General features: G+C 34.7%; 5 protein-coding genes across 5 annotated transcripts; 1 reads left to right on the forward strand and 4 right to left on the reverse strand.

Annotated features, from left to right (window-relative positions):
* The first annotated feature begins 2,751 nt into the window (after positions 1-2,751).
* On the forward strand, positions 2,752-9,204 carry LOC108227334 (ras-related protein Rab7). The gene is made up of 7 exons (XM_017402422.2): positions 2,752-3,018; positions 3,100-3,126; positions 3,269-3,368; positions 5,311-5,457; positions 5,626-5,706; positions 6,077-6,222; positions 8,882-9,204. Exons 1-7 carry the CDS (start codon positions 2,966-2,968, stop codon positions 8,946-8,948), a joined length of 621 nt encoding a protein of 206 aa, XP_017257911.1. The 5' UTR covers positions 2,752-2,965; the 3' UTR covers positions 8,949-9,204.
* A 922-nt stretch (positions 9,205-10,126) lies between these two features.
* LOC108227051 (uncharacterized) lies at positions 10,127-10,983 on the reverse strand. Its single transcript, XM_017402050.2, has 2 exons — positions 10,777-10,983; positions 10,127-10,696 (listed from the first exon to the last, which is right to left on the reverse strand). Exons 1-2 carry the CDS (start codon positions 10,819-10,821, stop codon positions 10,331-10,333), a joined length of 411 nt encoding a protein of 136 aa, XP_017257539.1. The 5' UTR covers positions 10,822-10,983; the 3' UTR covers positions 10,127-10,330.
* A 1,559-nt stretch (positions 10,984-12,542) lies between these two features.
* Positions 12,543-13,797, reverse strand: LOC135147243 (probable nucleoredoxin 1). Its single transcript, XM_064080125.1, has 2 exons — positions 13,309-13,797; positions 12,543-13,100 (listed from the first exon to the last, which is right to left on the reverse strand). Exons 1-2 carry the CDS (start codon positions 13,795-13,797, stop codon positions 12,543-12,545), a joined length of 1,047 nt encoding a protein of 348 aa, XP_063936195.1.
* A 122-nt stretch (positions 13,798-13,919) lies between these two features.
* Positions 13,920-16,449, reverse strand: LOC108226039 (probable nucleoredoxin 1). The gene is made up of 3 exons (XM_017400995.2): positions 16,248-16,449; positions 14,875-14,990; positions 13,920-14,579 (listed from the first exon to the last, which is right to left on the reverse strand). Exons 1-3 carry the CDS (start codon positions 16,447-16,449, stop codon positions 14,028-14,030), a joined length of 870 nt encoding a protein of 289 aa, XP_017256484.2. The 3' UTR covers positions 13,920-14,027.
* Positions 16,450-18,767: 2,318 nt separating this feature from the next.
* LOC108224962 (uncharacterized) lies at positions 18,768-25,115 on the reverse strand. The gene is made up of 6 exons (XM_017399735.2): positions 24,763-25,115; positions 24,567-24,647; positions 24,293-24,413; positions 20,118-20,417; positions 19,296-19,361; positions 18,768-19,146 (listed from the first exon to the last, which is right to left on the reverse strand). Exons 1-6 carry the CDS (start codon positions 24,951-24,953, stop codon positions 19,051-19,053), a joined length of 855 nt encoding a protein of 284 aa, XP_017255224.1. The 5' UTR covers positions 24,954-25,115; the 3' UTR covers positions 18,768-19,050.
* Positions 25,116-25,500: the final 385 nt, after the last annotated feature.

Below are 25,500 nucleotides of genomic sequence, written 5' to 3' on the forward strand. Positions count from 1 at the left end.
GGAAGCTAGAGACGGAATTCAACAGCATCAACACAACATCCCAGAAAATAAGATGTGGAGCGGAACTGTTGGTTGTTAACTACAATCTATAGCGAAAGAATTGTGTTTGATAAATACCAGAATGACACATGAGTTCCAAATTAATGTCACGTCAGGTGATCTCGTAAGACATGGCCCCTGCAATTTTCTATGGGTTATCTGGCGTTATAATAAAAGCACCATCAGAGCATAAGTCTGAAGACAGGATCTTGCAAATCGGAGGGCTAAAATCTCGATAAAAGTATATCAGGCGACAAAGTCATCAAAAACAACAATGTCATGAAAGTCACAAGGTAACAAAGTCAAATAATATGGGACTTCAACCCCATACACAAACACAACACATGACGGACTATCCCGTTACTATCAAATAATATGGGACTTCACCCCCATACACAAACACAACATATGACGGACTATCCCGTTACTATCAAATAATATGGGACTTCACCCCCATACACAAACACAACACATGACGGACTATCCCGTTACTATCAAATAATATGGGACTTCAACCCCATACACAAACACAACACATGACGGACTATCCCGTTACTATCAAATAATATGGGACTTCACCCCATACACAAACACAACACATGACGGACTATCCCGTTACTATCAAATAATATGGGACTTCACCCCCATACACAAACACAACACATGACGGACTATCCCGTTACTATCAAATAATATGGGACTTCACCCCCATACACAAACACAACACATGACGGACTACATCCCGTTGGCACCTGCCTCCGCAGATCTTGTACTCAAAATTCGGATCAAAGCACCAAATCTAATTGCTTCCTTGAACCACTAAAGTAATTCAAAGAAGCAGGGGGGCAATGCTAGTACCTGCTATCATGAGTACCCGCTAACAGCCACCTAAACAATGGATTACGGAAACTATGCCCACCCGGAGACACGACAAGAATGCTTGAGAGCACGCGCCTATTAGCAACGGAGGTCATGTTACAACAGGTATCAATATCTACTATATATAGACATGAATCACTACACACCAACACAAACAATATTCTGGACAACATTATAATTATCTGCTTTTTACTGTTTTAAGATTTGCACAAAGCAGGGTAAGTTAAATGGTCAAGTCACACGTACACTTTTGACAGTATTCGTGATCAAGAAAAAAAAAATGCTAAAACACATCTTAAGTATCTTATACTCCTCCAACTCACTAAAGCAAGTTAAAGTAGTGGGGGGCAATGATAGTACCCCGCTTCCCCGTGGTCTTTTACCCGGTTCCTTTATATAATACCCGCCTCTCAGTCTGTTATCCGTTCTGCAATGCTTTTACCGTTACAATATATATATATTCTATCACACAAATAATGGGACAGAAAGATGACGAGACGAGATAGGCACTTTTTGTAAAAAGAATTCTCGAATAAAAAACGTATCCAAAGCAAGACCCGGAGTCCAGAAAAATTGTCCGTGATCCCCCTTCCGCTGTCACTAAAAATCCAACTTAACACATTATTTATACTTCCCCGTACCTATCAATAATAGCCAGGAGAAGCAGGGGGGCAATGATAGGGGCCTCCTAAAATATCAGATACTCCGCCCCGGAGACCACCTAGTACCCGCCAACTTCGTCACCCATTCCGCAGCCCGCTGTCCGGGACCTTGAAGCGGACATCAGCCTTGGACGCCCGCCATCTCCTCCCAACCGGGGGGCACGACACAGATCACATGAGGCTAGGCAGAAGCCGGGTTGAGGCCAGCAAGTATAAAGAAGAGAAGCGAAAGAGTAACCAAGTAAGTCCAAGTCTCTGGTCTAATTCTCTTCTCCTAAAAAGCTAAGACTAATTGTCACGCCGGAAGCGCGAATCGGACAACACCACCGATCGAGCGTTGTTTTGCAGGAACCCCACCCTGATATGTCCACCACACGATGCAAAGAAGAGGAGCAGTAAAGAGTCACCTGGGAGATACAAAAATGGCCTTATCAGATAGTTTGCGTGATGAAAAGATTAAAGTTTTCTGGGGAAAACTTGTTTGGTTCTCGAACTGCATCCCCAAGCACGCATTTCTTTTATGGTTAGCTGTCAAGAGGAAGCTGTCAACTCAGGATGGACTTCAGCTTTGTCAAGTTTATTCGGAATACTTATATTATTTGTTGGTTTCTATGACCTGTAACATAACATGCACAGGGTTCGATTGTGTTGCCTGTTAAGATGGCTGGATTGCGTTCCCGACTTGCGTTGATTTTTGTTTGTTTTCGGAGGGTGTTCTTTCAATTAACATGTTGAATTGAATTCTGGATTTGAGTTGATTTTTGTTTGTTTCTTCGAGGGTGTTCTTTCAAACTTGTACTCCATCAAACTTGTCGCACACTAGATTTGTTCATTCACTTTAATTTAATGTAGTTTTATAATTAGATTAAAAAACGAATAGTAAGTGGACAACATAAAATTGGGATCTTAACAAAATAAATAAGATGAAAAAAAATAGAATTATTCTACAAATTTGGAAACAATGAACACAAAAATCACAAAAACAATTAGGAAAAAAAATCACAAAAACAATTTATTTATTTACAAACTGGAAGTTAGATTTATAAAAATAAATAGAGTAACTTAGAAAAAAAACAAATAAAGTAAAAAAAAAGAGAGGCATAATTCAACACCAATCATGAATGACTGAGTTCTGTAAAAAAAAAAAAATCATGAATGACTGAGCAGTACAAACAGTTGTCTAGAAAGATCTTGCAACCGAAAAGTTGAAAACAGCACACAAATTCACATTAACAAACACAGTTAACAACACGACATAAAAATCATCATCAATAATTATAATCAAACATACATACACACACATACAGCCCAAAGACTGAAAAAGAGCGTAGATCCATCGATCGATCCAGGCAGGCAGGTTTTCAATTTGCAAAATCAAATCGATCATGCCTTCCCGTCGACGAACGCTTTTGAAAGTCATCATCCTCGGCGATAGCGGGTATTTGATCTATCTATTTCGTTACAACTCTCGATAAATAATAATTATTTAGTTTAATTTTTATTCGGTGTGATTTTGCAGTGTTGGCAAGACCTCGCTGATGAATCAGTATCCTTACAATTTTGATTATACAAGTTACTGTTAATTTTTGATTTTTTGAATTTATTACGAAGTTTTTCAAATTTAACTTGTTTAGTTGTTATGTGAATCTTCGTGCTGTCGTGTTTTTTCTTTAACGATTTGATTATAGATATGTGAACAAGAAGTTTAGTACTCAGTATAAGGCTACTATTGGAGCTGATTTCTTGACCAAGGAGATTCAGTTTGAGGATAGGCTCTTCACTCTTCAGGTTCTCGTTTCGGTTATTGTATATATTCATGGAATTGTTGTTTCTTCGGAAACGATTTTTTAGTTGTAGTATCTTTTATGTTACTCCCTCCGTCCCATTTTATGTGACCTTTTTTCCTTTTTGGGACGTCCCAAAAAGAATGAACCTAGAATACTTACTAGTTTTGAACACTACTTTTCACTATTACACCCACTAACTCTATATTTTATACTCTCTTACTGTTAAATAAACACTATTACACCCACTATTTTTCTCCACTATCTCAAATCTATTATTAAATATTGATAGGTCCCACCACTTTACCCACTTTTCAACTACATTTACTATCTTTTCTTAATCTCCGTGAAAATCAAACCCGTTCACATAAAATGGGACGGAGGTAGTATAAGATTGTAGTTTTTGGTGAGAGAACTGATTGTGAAATTTTCAGTTTACGTTGATATGACCTTCATTTAATTTGTTTATTCTTGGAGTTTTTGAGATTAAGACTTTTTAGCAGTCGGATTGTGGGCTTCTAAGTGAATATCTATGACTGTATTTGTCAACCACATAGTTTGGTAACGGAGATAATCCAAGACAATTTGCAGTTGATTGAGATGTTATTTAAATGCTAGCAGTTCATTTATGAATTACTGCTTGGTATTAGTATATTGTTCGTATGTTGGATTACTGTACCTTTTGGCTACTTTATGAATGTTCAGGATAGGCACTAGGATGGGCTGCTTTTTTCCTTTTTCTTTATGCATATGAATTGGGAGACAGACAAACCAAGAAGTGAGTTATTTATACCAAGCATTCTTCTTACGGCTAGATCCAATCTCCTGGTCCCTGCGGAAAGGAAAAATAATTTCAAGTATATTTAAGTATATAAGGGCTCTTGCGGTCTTTACACAACTAAACTGCTAATTTAATTAGCCCCTTTAGGTTCTTTAAATTCCGTGGGTGGTGTAGCTACCGAGAACTTTCGATCGATCCGGATACTTGGGATGCTATGGATGAAGACATGGTTTCTTTGGATCCCATTGAATTTCATTCGGATTATGAGAAGACAAAAACTTACAAAATCATCAAATTGCCAATTCCTCTCCATTCAACCTCACAACCCCTGTCCATCAGTCGTCGATGGAAGCCTTGAATTTCCTCATTGAAGCTGTCATTCTTGCAACTACTTTTAGTTACTTATGCAATCTCAATCTCTTGCCGCCACAACTGCCCTTTGTTGGAAGCCTGCACCTTTCCAGAAACCTCCACCACCTCTCCCTTGCCTGAAGCCTGTGCCACAGGTCACCGTCTCTCTTACTCCCAGCTCCTCAGGCAATTTTAATTCCTTGGCGCCACCACTACCTCACTGGTAAACTTCACTTTCTTCATCAACGCTGCCATGAGACAGTCTCTCACATTTTCTCCGGAAATTTCATTCTTTTGTCGCCATCACCACCACCGCCTCCAGTCCAGAATCCTCCACATTCCCCATTGCAGCCACCACTAGCTCTCTCTTCTCCTTCCATATCCTCTTGCAATCCCAATACTTCCCAGCTTCTTTTTCAGTCTCGCTTCCCTTCTCTCTCCAACAAAATACGAAACAGAGTTAATCTCATTTCTTTGCAATTTATTGGGTATCTAGGATCCGGAAGTTGTAGCACTGGAGTTAGGTTTGCAAAGAGTGCTTTTTATGTTTTCACCAAATGTTATTCTGAAAGTCTATAATCACAGCCAAATATGGAAAAACCAATATTTTTTGGGAAAAATATTTTCTAGAAGCTATATTCTGAAATCAAAGTAGTTTTACTTTATATAGTTTGCCAGTTTCCTGAATGTTGCATGATATTGGCTATGTAGGTGATCTGATCGTACTTTGTGTTATGTTATGGCCCTTGTGGGATAGTTTGGTGTCTGTTGTGAAGAAAGATCGATTGCTTGAGCTATTCTTTTTATTCTGCAGATCTGGGATACTGCTGGACAGGAACGCTTTCAGAGTCTTGGTGTTGCTTTCTATCGTGGTGCTGATTGTTGTGTTCTTGTATATGACGTAAATGTGATGAAGTCATTTGACAACCTAAACAATTGGAGGGAAGAGTTTCTTATTCAGGCACATTTCTTTCACCCTTTTGTATTTCTTAAAATTAACTTGATAATTTTGTTGGAAATTGGAAGTATGTTATCATTATTTTCAAAAACGCTCCCACAAGTTATATATCAAATGGAGTACATAGTATATGACATGATGTTTCTTTCTTCTTTTTTTTTTTTTTGGCAGGCAAGTCCTTCGGATCCAGAAAATTTCCCTTTTGTTGTTCTGGGAAACAAGACAGATGTAGATGGTGGAAACAGCAGAGTGGTATGGCTTTCTTTAAATTCTTCTATCACTTGCTTACAACCCGTGCTATGCACAGTTTTTTTTATATCCCATTGATATTTATATTGGTTATGTACTTTATTATTTTATTTATACAAATGTAATCTCTTTTCTTTCAACAATAATATTTAGTTACCTTTTGTTGTGTGGATCGAGCCTATGTTACATGATAATATTAATATTTTTTGACGATTTTACCCATGCCAGTAAGACGAACAACCATATTAATTCTCTTGTGCTAATTATATATATAGGATATAAATATATTTAAGTTTTTTTGCGAAATATATTGATTGGTCATTGTTTTTCTCTCTTTTGTGTTCATTGTCCTGGTCTGTTCAATTCATTACAGGTTTCTGAGAAAAAAGCAAGGGCGTGGTGTGCCTTAAAGGGTAATATTCCATACTTCGAGACCTCTGCTAAGGAGGGCATCAATGTGGAAGAAGCATTCCAATGCATAGCAAAGAATGCACTGAAGAGTGGAGAAGAAGAGGAAATGTAAGTTGCATTAAAGATCTTTTGTAATACATGCATAATTGGTGCTTTCTTTGTTATCAAAAAAGGGTATACATCTACATAATATATATTCTAACCTCTTGTTTTAAACAATACTTGAAGACTTTGTCGTCTATAAAGGTATATTTTGTGCTCTTATAATTGTGTGACGAGTAGTTTATCGTGAAGTATACAAGTGCGGAGGGGTTTGATTGGTGAATGCACAAATAAGAAACTTAAACTTCTAGTGGACATAGTTGCGTCTCAAAAATAAGATTTCCATTGTTAATTATTTTTAGCATACTAGAATTTATTAATTGTTTCTTTTATTAAATATAGTAGTAATAAGTATTAGGTAGTGGTTTTCACTTTGCCATTCTTTTAGGATTCCACTTGTTCTCTAAGCATTAGAATATATTTAATATAAAATTGTAATCATCTTTAATTATTAGAGATGAATTTATATCACTGAAGAAACTTGATAATTTATTTGTCGCGTCATATATCAAAGTGCCAACCTTTCTCATCAAAAACTATCAAGTGACTCCCTTCGGGGACTCATTTAAACCACTACAATAACTATATATATCACTCTGTTAAATCTTGAAAAAATATTAATGAAAAAGTTAAGGGAAAATTAAATTGCAGGTCCCTGAACTATTGACGTTTTATTGTCTAGGTCTCTGAACTAAAGATTCCGTATTTCAGGTCACTTAACTTTTTTGTTTTCTGATCTAAGTCCTTCCGTCAAAAAGATTCTAACAGTGTTAACTAGGGTTCTTGAGTTTCATACAGATCAAAGCAATTTTGAAGGTGTTAGTGATATCCAAATTCAAAGTTCAAGTAGTCAAATTGAAGTTTGTGTCGCTGGCGACACTCATATGACACCAATTTTCAAAAATTATGTTCAATTTAAAATTTTATAAATTTAGGTCACTAAATTCGATAAAGAACCCTAAATTTATGGTCAAATTTGGGGTTTTTTAAAATTAAATCTAATTTGTGAAAATTGTTGTCATATGAGTGTCGCTAGTGATTCAAGCTTCAATTTGACTATTTGAACTTTGAGTTTGGATATCACTAACACCTTCAAAATTGCTTTGATCTGTATGAAACTCAAGAACCCTAGTTAACACCGTTAGAATCTTTTTGACGGAAGGACTTAGATCAGAAAATAGAAAAGTTAAGTGACCTGAAATACGGAATCTTTAGTTCAGGGACCTAGACAATAAAACGTCAATAGTTCAAGGACCTATAAATTAATTTGCCCAAAAGTTAACAAACATATGATGTGTTTACTACAATCATTTCATCTATCTTTGTAATCTTCGGTTCTAGTTTTTTTTTAAAATTCATGTGGCTCACACATCATCTGTTGATTGGGATTCCATTAAGTTTTCAGTTAATTATTTTTCAAGATTTAACATAGTGATATATATAGTGATTTTAGTGGCTAAAATGAGCCCCCCTGGAAATCGGGTAGTCACTTGATAGTTTTGGCGAGAATGGTGGGCACTTTGATATAAAACCCTTTATTTGCCTAAATCTCCGCGGATATAGGTATCTATCTAATCTTTAAATTCTTTTTGTTAACTTGTTCTGCATCACCTCCCCTCACCCACTTCGACTTGATTCACCAGATATGTGTTTTCTGCCCAACCTGTATGATGTAGTATCTATATTACATTGGGTTAAATATTTGACCGCTACATATTTAGAAAAGTTTCAAATTTACCGCCAAAAAATTTGGGGTCTCAAATTGACCATTTTTAAGCCGGGTTAATTGTAACTCATCACAGAGGTCGTTCAATAATACCATCACTGATTTCCACGGGGACTCTGACTACTAATATGAATTAATGATATCTGGTCATTGTCGTTAAACTTATTCAAATTTCTGACATAAAACGTAACCAATGAGCCATGACGCTAACATGTGGCTTATATGGTGTGTGATGTGGTGTTGAGTTGGATATTGGACAAATAAAGACGGGAAATACATACTTGAAAATTAGTTAGGTTTTTAACACATTTACAAACTATAATCACATCAATTAAATGCTTTTTTTCTAGTCAAAATGCTTTTATTTTTTATGACAGAATGCTTTATTTTCTGTGTTCATTTGTCAAATATCCAACTCAGCACCAGATAACACATCATGTCAGTGCCATGGCCCATTCGTTACATTTCCTGTCTAAAATTTGAATGAGAATGAAGTTAACAAAGACCTATTTGGTATTATTAATTCATTTTAGTGAGTCGAGTGAGATACTGTGGAGATTAGTGACCTACTTGATGTTATTGAACGATTTTAATGATGAGTTTGATAATTGACTCTTTGAAGTTGGTGTTAAGCTAATTGACCACTTTTAAGTCGGTGTTAAGCATGAAGAATCTCAAACTTACCACTGAATATTAGCAATTTGGCCTTGGAAGTGACCAATTTGATAACCCAAATTTGTCGGTGGTAAATCAGAGACTTTTCTAATTATATAAGGGTCAATTTGATATTTAACCCATATTACATTAAACTTACTGTAGGTTATGAGGAAAACTAATTTTCACATGCTAATATTTTTTTGAATGTTTAAATATGTAACTAGTTTGACCAACATGATTTGACAGTTTTTTTTTTTGTTTTGTGTTTTTTTTAACTTTCAGATACTTGCCGGACACCATCGATGTTGGAAGCAGCAGTCAGCAGAGATCTACTGGATGCGAGTGCTGAAACATTAAAAAATTCAAACAAGTTTCTTTTTGATTCTTAATGCATTTGTGTATTCTGTATCAATGTAGCCACAAGGAGTATCTGGTGGGTTTATAGAGTTTCATCTGTACTTTGTCTGTTTGTGAAATCCTTTGATGATCATCTAGTGGTGGTTAAATTGTAGACTCAATTGTATAATTTGTACAATGCACTATATGTGGAGATGTTATCTTTGACTGCAAAAGGAAATGCTGAGATCGTATCTTTGATTGCAAAATGGAATGCATTTTTCATGATTGATATAAATTCATGAGCGTTCCCATTTTGGGGCAAGTCGGTGTCAAGAACTAAATTTCATGAAATGCTTGGTGTTCCAATTTTTTTTTTTTTTTTTGACATAAAACACTATATGTTTGTGGGAAAACCATTGCTTGCAGCTTGAAACACGAAATTTTCTAAGAGTTAGGTATGGAGACTTATTTATCATTCAGTGTTCGCATATGAATTGTCGCAGGTCCTTGGAATAATAATCGAAAATATATTTGGTCTTCGTTCAAAAATTTTGGAGCAATGTTTGATGTAAGCTTGAGATGTGAGGAATGGGAGTGATGTAAGCTTAAGATGTGAGGAGTGAGAACTAGGATTTTTTGTGCATCTTTCTCAACAAGATTGTTTTTATTTTTTGCAGTACCTTCTCAGTATGGCAATTGGTTTTATTGTCAAAATCATGCATATCGAGAAATTAGAATCACGTGAAAATATTAGTTTTTGACAACTTGACAGCATGAATGCTTATCTAAGCCTCCAGAGCTGGGCATATTGTCTTCTTTCAAGTGAAGGAAGAAAACTTTAGGATAACAATGCTAATAATCTGTCAAAGGATAGACCTCTCTACCCCTCCCAACAAGTTTTAGTAGGCTATAGAGAAATTTTCCAAGACCTGGATAATATAATGTTGATTCTAGTTTTAGCGGACTATATACAAAATTTCCAAGACCCGGATAGTATAATGCTGACACAATCAGTTTCTTATTTGAGTAAAGAAAAGCATATATTATCACTGTGCCATGTTATAATTAAAAGGATACCACCGAATTTTGAATATTAGCAACCCAGGAGTTATGTATCAACGAATACGTGTTATTTTATAGCAACTCAGGAGAGTTATGTATCAACGAATCTGTGTTATTCTATAACAACTCAAGAGTGATGTCTCAACAAAACAGTGTTATTCTATAACGCATAGCTTATAGCGACATGAGTTATTCTTACTACTCTAAGAAGGGCACATGACACATACAGCACAAAGACAACCATCTTATTTGTATTTCGCAGAGCTTTGTGGTCAACAAGGCTCATGCTTACACTATCCGTATTAAGCCACGGTGATCAGTAAAATCTGGTTATGGCTTAGGTTTACCCCCAACCTTCTTCTCTGCCCCAAAAAGAGGACCACCATATATGGGAAAATCTGGTCCAAATTCATCAACAGTCCTATTTTCCTGACCACCATATATGGGAAAATCTGGTCCAAATTCATCAACAGTCTTCTTTTCCTTGAAAAGAGGATCATCATACTCCTCGGTGAGACGCTGCTCTGGATAATGCACATTGGCCTCACCAAGTTTTTCTTTAGCATCACTCGTTAGTTTCTTGTTCAAACCAGAATTCCTTATCTCAGTGAGGTTTTGCTGCTTCAGCATTGCCTCGCCTTTCATCACATGAAGATAATGTTCCGGAGCAGGCCTGGCATATGAAGTGCTTGCAATCTGCATAAGAAACAAATAAAAAATTATAAAAAAGAAGCATCAAATGAAAATTACAAAGCTGAAGTATTCTTTATACTTACAAAGAGGAAGGCCAGAAGAGCCAAAAATGCAAGATTTGGTTGCATTTCTAGTTGAAAGAATGTATAATAATTCTTGATGTCTTGCTAGCTTCTAAGTTGCAAGGAAGCTTATGATCTAACAAGCTACTTATAGATGAATGAAAGCTCATTGTTGTCTTTAAAGAAGAATGAACAAGAATGAGAACATACATTTTCAAGAAATGAAGGAAGACTATCTACAGTTTCTATTGAAGAGTCTAGCAATTCCATTATTAGTAAGGTATTACTGTAGCTCAGTAGTTAATATTTTTCACCATGGTAGAATTAGAGATTCCAATTTTACCTTTTACCATTAATAGCACAACATGATTAGTAAGTTGTCACATCTAGCTGGAAGGTGAGAATTCTCAGAGATCAATATGGTCTCACCTTCAACAAAACACTGCTGGATCAAACCGAAGTTATCTAGTAGGATCTAGAGAGACTAAGTTATGGTTTAAATTTCGTGAAATATAATTGTTATGATTTTATATGTCTTATGTGGTCTATTAATTTCGAAATGAGACTACTGTTTTTACAAATTGCACCTGCATTGAGCATCATGTACTCAATAAACAGAATGCTCCTCAGTAAAAAAATTGAATCCAACCGTGCGAATTTGTTCCTGAAAATTCGGCCAATTCAATCCGGACTGAATAAAAAATTTATCTAGTCCAGTTCGTAGAAAAATAAACACAACTTAAAATATCTTTTTACAGAAAACAAAATACACGGATGTAGAACATGTGTTTATACAATTTTTAAATTTTTTTATATTTTCACGAAACACGCACGTGGAACATGCGTTTATGCAATTTTTAAATTTTTTATATTTTCACGAAACGCAATTCATACATGCATTATTAGTACATTCTTATACATAAACACATCACATAATGCTTTTTTCCTAAGCGTATGATACTTTTGCATTTTCATGTGATAGAAAGGATCAATTTTTCTGAATTGTATATTTTTGAACTTTTTTCTTGAAGTATGATAAAAAGGATCACTTATGTCTTCTTGTAAGTTGTTACTTGTAATTAAAATTAACTATGTGTCTGCCATGTCATTTGGATAAAAAATTTGGTAACAGTATTTAGGATCCGTAACATTACTCTTTATTTTCATATGGATAAAATGTATTTTTGGCCCTATAAGACAAATTTAAGAATGCTAAGGTAAAAAAAAAAACAGATTCACTGAATTCAGCTAAAACAAGAATCACACCAGAATTCAAAGTCAGGTACCTTAAGCACTTGAGTTTATGTTTTAATGATACAATGTCCTCACTAAATTCAGCCCATGGAGAGAATATTTACTCCTGTCCAAAATTATAGAAGCTGATCTAGAATCACTAACCACCTTGAAAATAAACTTCAATAAAAATCTTCATGAGGACCTCATTCAAGTACGTACATAGTTCTTGCTACTGCAGTGTCAAGCGAAGCAGCACGACATTGCCAGAGATGTTTTACCAGATCCGGATACAAAGCAGAATGGTGCATCATTATTCGCAGAACATAAACAAGTTCAGTGAATGTAAAACAAACTAGTTTAAATATATTAGATTACGTGTTTTATTAACTGAAAAATATACAAGTACAGATAAAATTCAAACCTTGTTCCAGTTTATAAAATCTACAGTAGGGTCCTATATACTAAATTGCCTATATTCACCCAGATTTATGACACTTAACCCAATTTAATGTATATATTTTGACTAATATAAAAAAAACCCTTGGTTAGAATCAATCAGTTGGACTCTTTACCAGTTTAAGCCTCCTCTTGTATATCTGCCGCTTCTGGCTAGCATACTCCCAGTAGTACCATCCAAAAGCATGATTCAACTGCTCCAAGAACTCCTTCTCCAAACCACCAGCATAAAAAGGAAATGCCTTATTATCAAAACTAGGATAGAATGTTTTCCTGACGATACTTCCATCTCGTTCAAAAGCAAGAAGTAAACATTGTTCAATCGGACGACAATGACGATTATTAAAATAAAAAATACTACTTTCCAACTCCTTTGAAAGTGAATAACCTTCACCATAATAATGCACCAACCATGGCATATCTTTAACATGCTTATTACGGGATGGTGATTTCTTGATGTGAATCACTTCAAACTCATCATCTGTACCTTTGTTTCGCAGATATATATCTTTCATCAACTGTAGTTTCTCTAAGTGGTTGTAATACTTACCCATCTCAAAATATATTAATAGTCTCTTCCCGTCAAACTGGGAGAATGGAACCTTTGTATCAGGAATCGTAAGTTTGAGAAGCGGATAAAAGTTGGGAAGAAACTGCAACATATATTATCCTTATCAGTACTGAATCCCTGGTTTGAAAGTAAATTTTTTAAAAAGTAAACTTATTTGCAACCAAAATTACAGCGGCGTACTGGGTTTTTGTCAATGACAGGTATTTTAGTTTGAAAGAAAGTAGTGAACGAAAAAAATTCCTAGATACAAAGAGATTTAACACATTTATTAGTGACAAAAAAAATCTCACCTCCGGCACATGTTTTACTATGACAAACATGAATGGATCCACGAGCATCTCCAGCTTCGATTTCATTATCTTTGACCTGTCTCTTTTTACTTTGAAAAAAGTGTTTGGATCGAAGAGCATCTCCAGCTTCAGTTCCTTTACCTTTTTAGTCTCTAACTTGGTAAGTCTATTCCGAGTGAACGGGTATGCAGAAATTCCGAATTCCATCAAGATGTCAGCGCCACAGGGCTCAACGACTTTACCATGAGGCCCAAAAATAACGAGTGTAGGAACTGGTTCTGGCCCGTGTAAGCTATTTGGATAACCGAAAATCCGTTTCAACTTCTTATGATTTGGGTCTTTAAACGGAAGGGCTAACCAAGGCATAGTTTTAAATACATTCCAAAATGATTCTTCATTTGTACTATGTATAGTACCGAGAGTGTCATAAAGATAAAGGAGTACAACCTCAAAATTTTCCTTATTTTTCGCCAACTCCTTATAAGCCATCTTAAGTTTTACAGTGAGCTCTTCATCAGTAAAACCATCTTCATAGAAATACAGAGCTACCACTTTATCTTTAAGGGTGTGGATAGGTACCTGTCAATTACAAGCATCAGAACGTCTATTGTAATCTGACTTCACCAGAATGCGCAAATGAAATTACATTATTTATGGGTAGAATAAATAATCATTTCACGAGTAAAGTTATCATAATCACATAATGTGCTCTTAAACTTTTAAGACATTACCCTTTCCTCCTTGTTTGAGATGACATAATCACGTACAGGAGAGCCAAGGAGTGTTTCCAAAGAGGGTTGCTTAGCTGCTCTATCATCTCCAGACTCCAGGTCTCTTATTCTTTCTTTGGTGAACGGATAACCTTGAGTACCATATCTTGTAAAATATGGACAAGCATTGCATGTCAAAACAATACCTTTTGAATCAAGAAGAAATGAAACAGTGCAATAAAAATCAAATTCTGAGATGCTAAATCTTCTTGCTATGCGTTTCTGTGATGCTATATCTGAGAACGGTATGGCAGTCCATGGCATTTGAGAAAACATTTCTTCAAAATTCTTTTGAGGGTCGCTTTGGAGATGAGACCTACTATAGCTAGCACAAAGATTATTAACTGCGACAAGGATGACTTCAAAATCATTGTTTGGCAGTGAATCATAGTATATGTCGACCAAAGATGTTGTATACTCCCTCTCAAATTCAGTAAGCTCAGAACATATTGGTACAAAGTATAAAAGTATAGCCTTTCCTACCAAGTGCTCAGCTTTTACCTACATAGAAAATACGGTATGTATAATCAAAAACAGATAAACCAGTCTGGCAATTCTTATATAAAGTAAAAAGATTTCAGAGGAGAGAATGTTCATGGACCCTAGTTCCAAGTATACAAAAAGGTAATATTCTTCAATTACTTTTGACGAGATGACAAAGAATGTTGAACCTAGACGCATCACATTATGAGAACAAAATGGCATCCTCAGTAAGAAAATATATGCTCAACAAAAAATATTTCGTGAAACTGAACATTTGCAACGACATTCCATATAAATACTGAATAGTACATACCTTTTGATCATCACTGTGTTTGACGAGATAATCCCTGTTCTCGGTAAACAGAAGGTCCGTTAAGTTAATAATATCTCCTTCTTTGACTTTAAGCTCTTCCTCGCCTCTGTCTCCACCTGCATCCTCTTTCTAATATAATTCATCCTTGGCATTAAGGGATTGGATACAGATCTTCCATTTGTATCCTTTATTTCCTGCTTTACTTTGTAGATCGTACTCAAAGGCTTTTCTGTTAATTTACATGTCTAAATGAGAATATTTTCGATCGTTAAAAGACTTGCCAACACTATTATTCAACTAACACTTTTTAGGATCAAGTGATTAAAAAAAAATAGTCCAAAGTCAGTAATTATAATTTTTAATCCGTGTAAAAAATGAATAAATGATGTAGGTACCACATCAGCAGTTTCAGTGTCCCTGTTTTCAGTTTTCTAAATTGTTGGCCCTTTTTCCCCTTGCATACGCCTTCTAAGTATATAGGAATCTATCACTAACCTTGTTTGTTCTTAAGCCTACTGATACTGTCTACTTGTGGGAAAATAAAGCCAGTGCTGTTTACAAATTTGAATAATCTGTATCAACTACACACACTTCAATTGAGTGATCGTAATACACATATCAACTCAGGTTATCTGAAACAAACGGAAAGAGTTTCATTTCACAAGATGCGCTCCTCTGAAATGCACGTAATAGATATGCATCCCGAAGATACATATTTGTGCGGCCAAAGGAACCCAAACATTCACAAGCGGTATTCAAGTTACTTCAATTTAAAAAAGAGTAAAAACAGCAAAGACCCGTAGGAAAAACATATATGATTATCAGATTATGATTCTCTGTACAAGCTCAAGTCCCTTTCCCCAGTCACCCTATAATATATCTAACATGAAAGTACACAAATTTCAATCTCATTACTAAATTTCAAGTATGCAAATGCAACTATGGCATGCCTTAAAAAGGTACTTCATCCGTCGTCCCAGTGAATTGTATACGTTCCCTGTTTGCACGCATTTCGATGCTCGTATAAAGTATAGTTTTATAATGATTTTTTAATATTTTCTTTTTTTTAATAAAAATTTAAACACCAAATATTATTCAGGAAAAAAATAATTTGAAGATATATTATGGAACTATCCTTTAAAAAAGTCTTAAAAAGCGTGCCAAAATCTGTCAAGCAATTAAAAAATGTTGCACGTATTAAAATTTTGTTATAATCATGGCCGCTCGATATTCATCCAACAGATTATGATGGTCAATTAAATGGTCTCTCGCGTACGACTGCTAGGGACCGGGATCCATAACAAAGTAGCTATAAAAACATGTATAACTAAAAAACAAACACAACGCTAACAACATGATCACACAAGTCTTACCTTTTTTTGGATTTGCTTCACTGCAATACTGCTTCGAAAACTTTATGCTCCGAGAAACAGAACCAGGTTCTGACTGTAACAATAAATTTCCCTCAACTGAAGTTACATATCCCCTCGTAAACCTCCGTAATCCACGACAAAAATATTCATTCCACACCGTGAAACATGCAATTCCTAGACCATGTCTGGCTGAGAGGACCATCTGGGTAATCAAATATAAAAACCCACAAATATTGTTACTAATTTTTATGAAAATAAGTGTTACCTACATACATACCTTTCTCGAGTACTTGTTCTTCCAAACACTATGTATATGTCTTTACGAACTTAAACCTAACACAAATCTTATAAGCTCTAGGGAGTCTAGAATGTCGACTTGTATATTCAAAGGGCTCGTTTGGTTGGGGGCTTGGAAGCTGGTTGCATGGATATATATTTAATTTATAAAAATTAAGTTATAAATTTATATAAAAAAATTATTATTTTATATATTTTTACATCATTAATTATTCTTATATTAAATATTATAGTCAAGTTCTATTATAACATCCCACATCGATTAGAGAGTATTTGGGACTTTATAAGCAAGTAAATAACGATGTATACCAATGCATCAAGTTGTGGGCTTGTTATGTTATAAATGGTATCAGACCCGGGCAGTGCTTTTGCACTTCCGGCCAGACATAGCTCTAATATCATTTATAACATCAAGTATGCAAACCGGATCCAACTACCCATCACAGGTCGACCCATGAGTGCTAGCAAATTGGTATACATTAATTATTTGTTTGTACTTATAAAGGCTCAAATACTCTCTTATCTAATCGATGTGGATTTTACATCAATGGATGTCCTCGGATGTTACATCCATTAATGTTTCACAAATAAAATATTTTGTAAAACATGTTATTTTGCAAAAACATGTCTTACGATCATTATTTCAATAAAACCTGACAAATCTCAAGTACAATATGTATGTTATGCAACATGCACATGTATGTTTTGTAAGCTAAGCATATTTTATAAAGTAATATATTTTATAATGTTCTACTTGTAAAATGTATAGGATCCGTAAGATTTTTTATATAATAATAATATTTACAGAATATCATTCGAAAAATAATATATTTTACAATATTTTAAGTTCTTACAGAACATAGTGTACTCCAATATTCCAATAAAAATGTAGAATTCATAAAACTTAACTCTCATGTATATAAAATGAAATGTTCAATGACAAATTCTGTTATGATGTATATGTTTTCGTCGTCTATCTAGTTTCGGATGAGATTATTGTCTTTACAAATTGTACATGCATGAAGTATGAAGCATTCAATGAACAAACATACTCCTTGGGTAAGAATCGAATCGAATCAAATCGTATGAATTCAGTCCAGTTCGGATCTAATTTTTTGAAAATTTGATTTATTCAATCGGACCGAATATCCCGAATAAAAATCTTTTGGTCTGATTCCTAAAATAAAATCAGTTCATAAACCAGATAATATATGGGGTTTTTTTTATACATAACCACGTTTTCAATCTTATTTTCAAAAATACTACTTTATCCAATCTTATTTTCAAAAATACTACCTTATCTAAAATATTTTCAAAAATACTGTAGTTGCATATGCAACCATATATGCAACTACAAATCCTGATTTCAAGTTTCAGTTTGAAAACTTGAAAACTGGAACTTGAAATCAGGAATTCAGTTGCATATATGGTTGCCTATGCAACCACAATAATTTTTGAAAATATTATAGAGAAGGTAGTACTTTTGAAAATAAGATTGGAGAAGGTAGTATTTTTGAAAATAAGATTGAAAAACAGTATACAAGATAATTCCCCTAATATATAATATAAATATAGATTTATATTATATATTACTCCATATATATATTATATCTCTTACGGCCAATAACTATAATATCTACTCCCTCCGTCCCTTTTTACATGTCCCTTTTGAAAAAAAATTTGTCCCAAATTACTTGTCCACTCCTCTTTTCAAAGCAATTTTTTGTATGTTTTTTCAAAATGTAACAATTTCCAATGTTTGACTAGCATATATATACACACAACTCTATCTAATTCATTACATTTATTAAGGATATGTATGAAAACAAGATATCCACTTAACATTTCGTTATTTTTTCAAAAGGGACAAGTAAAAAGGGACGGAAGGAGTACTTTGTAAATTGATTGGTTCATTAATTTTGATATATCATGATTTTAAATTTTATTTATAATATAACTTTTTATTAAAAAATTACAATCTTTTGGATTGGGCCAAATCTGGACCAAACCGAATTATTTCAAAAATTATATTGTTTCTTTTCGATTGAACCAGTGGTGGACCGGACCAAACCCGATTATATTTCAGAAACCATCCAGTCCTTGGTAGAATTTTGATCTAGTTCAGTCCCAAAAAAATGACATTTCGGTTCAATAACTTTATTGCTTTACAGGTTCACAATTCCGCACAGGATCAAAGTTGCCAACAAATAAACAATCAGGAAAGTTGTTAAACTGTTCGGCATTGAATTAATAGGCCTTGCCATCACAAAAAAATTGCGAAAGAAAAAAAAACAAATTACAAAGCACACTTTGGCAACTATCTCAAAACAATGATAGCCATTCTATAACTAAACAGATTAAACAGTTTGTTTCATATCAAGGGAGCTCGGACATTTAAACATCTGGTCTCTGACTACCAAAACTAGGAAATACCCATAACAAGGGTAACTTCAACTCATTCATTACTGATATTTCAGCTCTCATATTTTTGCTGCCATGCCTATGCCTACTGATTAATAGTTGACTCAACAGTTTTGCTCTTATGCGGCCTTTTTCTTTTCCGACTTCTGCTTCTCACTGTTTGTTCAGCATCCTTAGTTTCCTGTAATTGAATTTCCACATAAAATAGAGAAAATTTTGTTAGTCGTCTTTGGACTCATAATAATACATTATGCTATGAAGGAACTATTTATTTAGTCTCCTATATAATCACTATAATTATAAACACTTCACAAATCCATAAACACTCACCTTTTTTGGAGCATTATTCTGGGTTCCTTGGGTTTTCTTCTTCTTGCATGAAAGTGGGTTAGGGCCCTGGCAATTACAAGAGAGTAATCAGAAAAATTATCATAGTAAAGAAAATAACGTCATCAAATTGTGTAGTTACTAGTTAGCACTCCGCAACAGTAGATATACAGATGTAAATCCCTTAGTATACTAATAACCTAGTATATTCGCTCTTTTCTGGAGTATAATACTCCCTGAATATATAAGGTAATTCACTGTCAACACACCAGGTATCACACTGGTGAAGACATGAAGTGTCACATTAGAGCAAGTCCAATAGATTACTTATCTTATTACCTATTAATAATATAAAACAATACATCCTAGTGAGTCCTAGTGATTTAGGGAATATATTTTTAGTGTCAACTCTCCAATAGCAATCCGTATTTTTGTTCCTTATTATTATTTCAATAATAAATTTGAGGGAAAGGAGGGGGAAAGGAGGGAAAAGATAAAGAAAAAAGGAGGGGAATGAATTTTTTATTCATAAATATTGAATAGGTAATGACTAGAGGTTACCTAAAAAATAGGTAAAGGCTAGAAAATTTGGGGATGTGCTAGTGATTTAGGTAATCACTAGGATAGTGTTGGAGACTTGGAGTACAATTTTTTTTATACATTACCAAAATGTGAGTTTAGGAGTTCATTTAAGTAACCTACTGGACTTGCTCTTAGAAGTTTATTTCGAATTTTGTAAAATAGTGATTTGTTCACATATGTCAAATGAACTATGACCAGAGTAGGCAACAATGGGCAAGGCAAGAATTGGAAACAGGATGTTACCTTGGCTTTTTTCCTCTTGAACTGAACTTTATCCTTTGGGTCTATTTTCTTTTCCTCACCAAATAACTTAATGGGTTTGGACCCCATAATTTTATGGTCCATACCTTCATGCATATCAGGGGAATCCTCTTCTTTCAAAACTGGTCTACTATACTTTTTCATGTTCAACATTTTCAACTCCAAGTCATTTAGATGCAATCGTTCCTCTTCAGCAGATTTTGCAAAATGGCGTTGAGAATTTGACAATGGCTCAAGAAGTAGGGAGTTACGCAGGCCAAATATTAATGGCACACCAGGTATCTGCAATAAAAAAATTCAATATAATTAGATTCAAAATGCAGGCTGACCCACATAACAGATGATAGTTCCTAAGCACTAAGAGTGCATTACATTGCTTAAAGATAATAAGTTTGAATACTGTAATGCACATTTTACTACAAAGGAACCGCAGCTAGTAACAAGTCTGTGGCAATATCTTCTTAAAAGGTACTATCAATTATTGTCTCCGCAAATGTTATATGTATGCTTGTACGATTGGTATGTGAAAACACAACACGAGGAAAGAGACATAATAAACACGTGGGTATATCACTGCATATTGAAATGTTTCAGCAATATTATTAGAAAACAGAATTTATTCGCCGATCAAACGAGTTGCCAAAACTTATAGAGTACAGAATTTACTTCCCTTTCTCTAAACTTGCAAATACTAATCTTACTATGATTTCCATCAAGTTTTTTGTTTGTAATTTATAATTGCTACTATTTTTTATGTAAGAAATAACTTGCTTAATATTGAGAATATTCATAGCTTTAGCTTATAGGCTTATCAAATTATCCAAACATTGCAGGAAGCTTTGTCTAGCATATCAGATGTGTTGTATCCATATTAAAAGTACATAACAAGACAGCAACTTGTCGTTGATTAGTACATAACAAGACAGCAACTTGTCGTTGATTATGACAGCGAAGAGAATGACATCACTCTTCCCAAGCACAGTGCCCTGACACAAATATTTACAGAGCACTATCCAAGTAGTGCTCAAATATATTTAACATTTGCCCTACTCAAGAATGATTAAAAAAATCCACTTGTATACCCAACAATATCGTGACACGATAATCTACTTTTTGTGTTTACCATTAACGAACATAAAAGTACGTGGTCAGACTTGGTATCGTATTTAGGTTACTCTGAGGACACAACACGAAATAAATATATTTATATATCTCTATTACTATTTATTAAAAAATGGGGAAACAAAATTCTTTCGTCCTTAAACTGTATGTTGTTTTTGGTATAGGTCCATACAATTTTAAGTATTATATTGATACCTGAGGTCCTGAACTTTCAAATAATCTTGTTTTACATCCTTCCATCTTGACTAACAGACGTTAGTCTTTGCTGATGTGGATAATGAAAATTTTAAAAAAGAAATGGTTTGGAGACTGAGTGGCGGTAACATGAAAAGTAAAGTCACAAAATCTGCACATGTTTCTTTTTACCATTATATTACATACGATCTTGGCATATATTACATACAATCTCTAAATTGGGGATTAGGGTTCTTATATATAACATTTGGGGATTTTAATTCGCTAACAATTAGCATGACATCGAGTGCAAGTAGCAACACAAGTTGCTCATTGGCATCTCAAAAACTGCCAATAATATGCAAATGCAGGTTTGAGTGCCCGATGTGGACATCACAAAAGCCCCATAGTAGAGGTAAGAGGTTTTTTGGATGTCCATTTTACAACGTGAGAGAGAAGTCATGTGGTTTCTTTACATGGTATGATGATATTGATCAATCTTTGAGGACAGATGAAATGATGTATAGAGTTGCTGCACTGGAGGCAAGACTTGCGCTTTGGAGAAGATGGAGGTTAGAGATTTGGAACTCAAGTTGAAGATGAAAGAATAAAGATGCAGAAATTAGTCACTTAGAATTGTACAAATTTGGATTTGTAGTTTTTGTTTGTGCATTTGTCATGAGGTTGTGCTTGTAAAGAATCAAGTGCACTGAATTTTGTATCTCTATAAAAGTTCAATTCTGTATGCTCAGATAGTTTAACTAGTAAGTGAAAATGAACACAAGTGAATGGACATTGAATTAAAGATTCATACTAAATTGAGCACGAGTGAAATAACTATAATCCCCAATTCGAAGAAGCCTAATTTTCTTCCTGCACTTAACGTTGAGAAGAGATGATGAGGGGGAAAATATTGTTTTTGGGTTATATTGAGTATGGCGTGAGCTGTCCGTGCTTATTTTTGCCATGTAATTATCTACTCACAATTGAACTATTTTCTTCTATTTTTCTCACATTATCCTCATCAGTTGATCAAATTTAGACGGAAGGATATAATATAGAAAATTTGGAAGTTCAGGTATCGATATAATACTTAAAATTTGTACAGGGACCTATACCCAAAACAACATATAGTTTAAAAATGAAAGAATTTATTTTCCCTTGAAAAAATATATTCATTCAGACAAATATAAAGATTTTATATATTATCAATCAAATTACATGTTTATACACAATATATATTTGTAATATATATTGTAAATAATCTCATGGATGAGAGTCAGAAGCAGTGGGATGAAGATGTGATCAGCGATATTTTTAATGCCCGCAATAGGGGCTTGATTCGTAAGATACCGCTGCCACAAGTAAACAGAGATGATACATGGTTCTGGCCGTTGGAGGAGAAGGGTAAATTCACTGTGAGGAGTTGTTATAGGCATATACAAGGGGAGCAAGTATTTACTGAACGAAACTTTTGGCGGAAGATGTGGTCCCTAAATTTACCAGGGAAGGTTACAAATTTCCTCTGGCGTGCTTGTCGAGACTGCTTACCTACAGCGGAGGCCTTACATGCTAAGCGTGTTAACATAAATTTGGGATGTACATGGTGTCAATCTGGATTAGAAGATGCTGTTCACGTTCTGTTCCGGTGTGAATTTGCTCAAGAGATATGGAGTGGTACAGGTTTCGAGAGTATACTTACAGTATTACCTCAAGATACAGTAAAGACAATTTTGCAACGAGTCTTCAGTACAAAGAGTAAGGATCAATGTGCAATGGTGGGATTAATGTGTTGGGGATTGTGGTACAGACGTAATCAATGGGTGTGGGAACATGTTAATAAATCAGTGTTTGGATTGAAAGCAATGGTTTTTAATATGTTGACGGACTGGAAGCGTGTAAAGGAGGCTAGTGCCAAGACAATTTCACATCAGCAACTGGGCGACAGATTGTGGAGTAAACCACCTACAGGATGGGTTAAAATAAACATTGATGCTGCGTGTAATCAAAGCTCAGGATTGGCTGGTATGGGGTGTGTGATTCGGGACTCTCAAGGCCAGTTCCTTCGAGCGAGGTGCAATGCGTTAGAGGGTGATATACAACCTAGGATAGCTGAAGCTCTAAGTCTGCAGGAGGCTGTGATTTGGACGTCAAAGTGGCAATATACCAGGTGCAATTTTGAATCAGACTCCAAGCTTTTGGTCGATGCAGTGAATGGAAGTATCGGAAACTCTTACTTTGATACCATCGCTGCTAATTGTACAGAATTAATTAAACACTTTGAGGAAGTGTCAGTTGTTTTTGTTCATAGGTCTGCGAATACGGTTGCCCACTTCCTAGCAAAGGCCACGTATTCTGAATTAGGTCTGCAGGAGTGGCATCATACTGCTCCTGATTTCATTGCTTGTACTCTTGATTCTGAGAAAGTTTAATATATACAGGTTCATCTTTTCAAAAAAATATATATATATTTGTAATATATATTAAGTTCATATATCTATTTGTTAAATAATAAATTCTAGCTATTAATTGTCTGAACACATCACGGAGCACACAAACCCATATTGTGTCATGTATAACTTCACAAAAGTACATGACACACACACAAATTGCCAGGTCTAATGTATAGCAATGAGATCTATGGGCCATCTGAAAGAAAAATCTATAATAGTCTTAAGATAGATGTTGATTAAGATATCAATTAACAAGAAGACCTATAGAGAGTTGTTTTACACAATCACATCTATCCATTTACACAAAAAGTAAAAATCACAGCTTTCAATTATCAAGTTCATAGGATACCATCTACATGTAAAATCATCAGTATGCATTTTATTGGAAAGGCGAAAAAATGCACAAACCTCCTGCAACCCATTCCGCATATCAGCATCCTGCGTAGCAACAAAGAAGTGCTCTGCATTGTTTTCACCAATAATTTCAGTAATGCAATCCACTGCACTCTTTCTCTTATCATGGTCACATCTGAAAAAAAAAACCTCGATATCAGGTAAAACCAACAAGAAACAATCTTGTTCAAAGCAAAATACACAATATTTCAATTCACTCATTCACTCAATATCTCAATACAAGTAATTCCCCATCCCCTTGAAGCCGAAAAACATTTAAAGCTCTAACCTTGCAACCATAAAATTACGAGCTGCGCTAAGAGAATCACTATAAGCATTCCCCAGACGACCCAATTCGGCAAGAACACATCTAAGCAGCAAAACAACAAACAAACAGCTGAAATTAGCCAAGTAAACAAAAGGGTAACCCTAAAAATGAAATTTGAAACAAACCCAACATTAAAAAAGCGCAAAAAAGGACAGACCTAGTAGTAAAAAGCTTAACTTCAGCACCAAGTAGATTAGAGAGAGCAGTATCAACAGGATTGATATCATGAGCTACAAGATGATGAATAAAAGTGCCATCACAAAGAACCTTGAAAGGGTCTCTAAATCCAAAACAAGCTGTGAAAAACCTCACAGTCCTGCGGTGACGCTTCTGCCTCTTTAGCCTCATCAGCCTATGGGATTTGAAAATATAGATATAGATTATGTATGTATACTGAGCTGGTATTAGGGATTTGAAATTGGGATTTTGGGGTTTCAGCAGGCCGGGTACTGATTTAAAAATAGTTGGGCCTCTCCAGGAGCGCTCAAAACTTCAGCCTCTCACATCTTTAGTAGTTTACGTTTCACAATTCAAAAAAAAAAAAAAAGTACCCCCCTGTTTGGTAGTAACCGCCTAAATTACGGGCCCAAATTTTCAAGCCTAACTTCGCTCCTTACCTATTTAATATTAATAAAAAAAAAATCATTTTCCTCCATTTTCTTTACTTTTTCCTCTTCTCATTTTTCCCTCAAATTTATTATTAAAATAATAATATGTAACAAAAATAGAAATTACGATTAGAGTTGACACTGAAATAGATTTTCAAAATCACTAGGACTCATTATTTTATATTATTAATTGGTAATGAGATCCTTAAGATAATAAAAAATACTCTCTTTGTCCCAGCCATTTTTTTACAATTTCTTTTTTAGATGTCCCATAAAATTCTTTACAT

This window comes from Daucus carota, chromosome 6 (genome assembly GCF_001625215.2).
Source record: "Daucus carota subsp. sativus chromosome 6, DH1 v3.0, whole genome shotgun sequence".
In the NCBI taxonomy this organism is placed as follows: Eukaryota; Viridiplantae; Streptophyta; class Magnoliopsida; order Apiales; family Apiaceae; genus Daucus; species Daucus carota.